Source organism: Saccopteryx leptura, chromosome 2 (genome assembly GCF_036850995.1).
Source record: "Saccopteryx leptura isolate mSacLep1 chromosome 2, mSacLep1_pri_phased_curated, whole genome shotgun sequence".
Classification (NCBI taxonomy): domain Eukaryota; kingdom Metazoa; phylum Chordata; class Mammalia; order Chiroptera; family Emballonuridae; genus Saccopteryx; species Saccopteryx leptura.
In genome coordinates, this window is record NC_089504.1 from 50,879,481 (window position 1) to 50,883,016 (window position 3,536).

Below are 3,536 nucleotides of genomic sequence, written 5' to 3' on the forward strand. Positions count from 1 at the left end.
TGACAGGAAGAAACGAAGGGAACGGGGAGGCTTTGCCAAGTCCTCTGACCGGGCAGTGGGGACCCAAACCGGAGCCTGGTCTCTCGAGGAGCAAAACACCTTCACATCGGCACCGGCATGTCCAGAGAGAAGCTTTAATAGAGGACACCGCGTACAACACTGGCAAACATGAACTTGTCACAAAGTCACAACCCGAACGCGGCGCGGACACAAACCAGAGATGACTTCCAGTCTGAGAACTGCCGCCACCGCCCTCCCCTCCCCCCACTTCGTTCCCAAAAAGTTTGTTGCAAGTAAAGTGCTATTCCTGGGGCTAAAAAAAAAAAAAAAAAAAAAGAAAAAGAAAAGAGGGGAAGGAGCGACAGCGGCAAGCCAAGTTTCTTTTCCACTCACATTGACGGGAGCGCGCGAAGGTGACCGGGTCATCCTCGCGCATCGGTCCCGAGGGGCTGGGAGGCCACAGCCACCTGCCGCTCCTGGAAGCCTCAGAGCAGCACTGCCGGTGATGTGGCAGGTTTTTCTTGCATTTATGAGTTAGGGGACAAAATCCTGCGGTACAAGTAATTATTTTCCCTTTAAACTCGCAGATGGCACAGGTCGTGAGAATTCACATTATTCTGGGACTCCTTAACGGTTTCATATGATTGATACACAAATTGCAGGTAGAAAGTCGCCTTTTGTTGTCTCTTTGGTTGTGTTTCCCGAACTTTACTTTTGGAATCTGGGGCTTTGCTCTTTAAGCCGCTGCCGTTCTCTTTTGTGCAAACTAATTGCTTTAGCTGTTCCCACTATCCGTCTCGACCCCCGGGTCAGAGCCAAGAAACGTGACTGTTTCCCAAGGTACTTCGTGGTGTTCCCACTGCCCCCTAAAGCGGCTTTATTCATAATACCGTTCCTTGTCTATTTCCCTGACCAGGGGGAAAAACGGTATCAAATGTTCCCTCTTTCTTCTTAAATAGAACGAGATATCCTTAGTGAAGAGCCGTTTCGTCTTGCACGTCCCACGAGAGGCGGCTGCTTCGGGATGAGACCCGCAGAGAGGAGCTTGGTGGCGGGGTTCGTTTCAGCACCACTCTCTGTTGCGTTTGTCCCCGCGTTTAGGTTCGACACCTTCTGGTCTAAGGAAGATGAGTCGAAATCCATTTCCAATTTGCCCGCTAATGAGGCTTCCCCAAACTCCTTCGTTCCCTGACCCTATAACTTATTGATTTATTATATTAATTACAATAGAAACTCTTACCTGAAAATTGGCTTTCGCTCATCTGACTGGACAACAGAGCATACACATGACCCCAGCAGTGTTACATGTATTCAGACCACTGGGGAATCCACTCTCGGGTTTGTCTGTTTGAATAACCTTCCCAAAGAGGCGTGGGCTCGGCTCGGCCCGGTCCGGAACCCTCTCCCCTCCCGCGGCCGGGTGCCCTGGCGTCTCTCTCGGCATCTGTCTCCCCCTGCCCGGCGGGCGCCTAGGAGCGCACCAGCACCGAGTGCAGGGAGCCGCCTTTGCTCTGGGCCGCGCTCGCGGCGGCGGGTTCCAGCGAGGGGGCGCCGGGCGAGGCCGTGGCCGCGGGGCACCCGGCGGGCGGCGCGGGCGGCTGCTGGGCGGCCGCGGGGACGGCGAGCGCCGGCGGCAGCGCAGCCACAGGCGGCAGCGCCGGGGTCGGCTTGATGGGCACGGGCACCGCGGGCAGGCTCTGGCCGGCCGGGTGGCACAGGGCCTTGACCGGCACCCCGAAGGCGCCGTACTCCGGCCCGACCGGCACCCCCGCGGCGGCCGCGGCCGCGGCAGCCGCCGCCACCGAGTCCATGACCCCGACGTGCGGCCACACGGAGCCGACGACGTTGCCGAGCTGGCCCGGCACGGGGTAGCCCAGGTGGTGCATGACCGAGGCCAGCGGCAGCCCGCCGGCCTGCAGCACGCCCTTGTAGTCCCGGCCGATGATGTTCTCGATGGCGAACGGGTGCTTGAAGCCCGACGTGGAGGCGGCGGCGGCGGCGGCGGCCGCGGAGCCCAGCCCGTAGGGCGGGAACTGGGACAGGCGCCCCCCGCGGCCCCCGGCCGCCGCCGCCACGGCCGCCGCCACGGCCGCCGCCTCCTGCATCTTGCCGGGGTGGGACGGCGGCGGCGGCGGCAGCTGCTGGGACGGCGGCGGCGGCGGCGGCTGCGCCGGGAGGTGCGGCGGCGGCTGCGGGGTCGGAGGCGGCTGCTGGTGGAAGTAATGCACCATGTGCGGCGGGGGCGGCGGCGGCGGCGGCGGGGCGTGGTGCGGGGCGTGGTGCGCGTGGTGGTGGTGGTGGTGGTGCGGGTGGTGCGGGTGCAGGTGCCCGCCGGGCCCCGCGCCCGGGACTCCCTTGGCGCCTCCCGCGTGCAGATGCGCGTGGTCCGTGCGCAGCACCTTGAAGCGCTTGCGGCGCCGCAGGAAGCTGCCGTTCTCAAACATGTCGCCGCAGTCGGGGTGCAGCGCCCAGAAGCTGCCCTTGCCGGGCTGGTCGGGCCGCCGCGGGATCTTGATGAAGCAGTCGTTGAAGGAGAGGTTGTGGCGCAGGCTGTTCTGCCAGCGCTGCGTGTGCTCGCGGTAGTAGGGGAAGCGCTCCATGATGAACTTGTAGATGTCGCTCAGCGGCAGCATCTTCTCGGCCGAGTGCTGGATGGCCATGGCGGTCAGCGAGATGTACGAGTAGGGCGGCTTCTGGTCGCTGTACGAGCTCTTCCCGGGCCGCGGCATCGCCCCTGGCGCCCGCGCCGCCCTCGGGCTCCGCAGCGCGCTCCCGGGCCGGGCTGCCTCCGCCGGCCCCGCCGCGCCCGCCCGGCCCCGCCGCCGCCCCTCTCTCCCCGGACGCCCTCGCCGTCGCTCTCCCGCCTTCTCTCCGCCGCCCGCAGTCTCCGCGCTCGGCCTCTCGGGCCGACTGAGCTCGACGCTCCCAACTTCTGGCTCCGACGGTCGCCGACCGGCGCGCGCAGTCGCGGGCGTGCAGCGCCAGCTTCGCCGTCACCCTCGTGGCGTGTTCCCGCGGGTGGCCAGAGACCGAGGCCGGAGCTGGCGTTGGGAGAGCCGGGAGGGCCGCGTTCCCTCCCGCCCGCCTCGCTCTTTCTCGGTCCGAAGGAAGCGCAGGCCAAGCGGGCTGGGAGGAAGGACTGGACAGTCAGGACTCCGGCCCTTTAAATCCGAACTGGCGCTTCTGTCCCGGAGGCCGGGGGTGGCGGCCCCTTCCCGCCCGGGGCGCGGCCCCTGACCCGCCACTCGGTCCGCTTGGAGTCGCTCTCCCGGAGGGGACAGGCGAGGTAAGGAGAAGGAAGCCGGACGCCTAGCAGCTTGCGTCTCCCTTTGCGCCGGCGGCGCGCAGCGCAGCCGGGGAGGGAGCTGCAGGCGGTCGCATGCGGGGAAAAGTTTGGTGGTTTCTGTAGCCTCGGCGCCTGCAGGTTTGGAGGAGGTGGGGCGCAGGGCCCGGGCCTGAGGAGGCGTCTGCGGATGCCGGGAGGGTTCGAGACCCGCGGAGGCCCGCGCCGCGGTCCGCGCCGCAGCTGCAGCCGC

The 3,536-nt window shown here is 65.7% G+C and overlaps 1 protein-coding gene across 1 annotated transcript; it reads right to left on the bottom strand.

The window, feature by feature from the left end:
* Positions 1-1,469: 1,469 nt before the first annotated feature.
* FOXB2 (forkhead box B2) lies at positions 1,470-2,729 on the bottom strand. The gene has a single exon (XM_066365675.1). The coding sequence runs from the start codon at positions 2,727-2,729 to the stop codon at positions 1,470-1,472; it is 1,260 nt and encodes a 419-aa protein (XP_066221772.1).
* Positions 2,730-3,536: the final 807 nt, after the last annotated feature.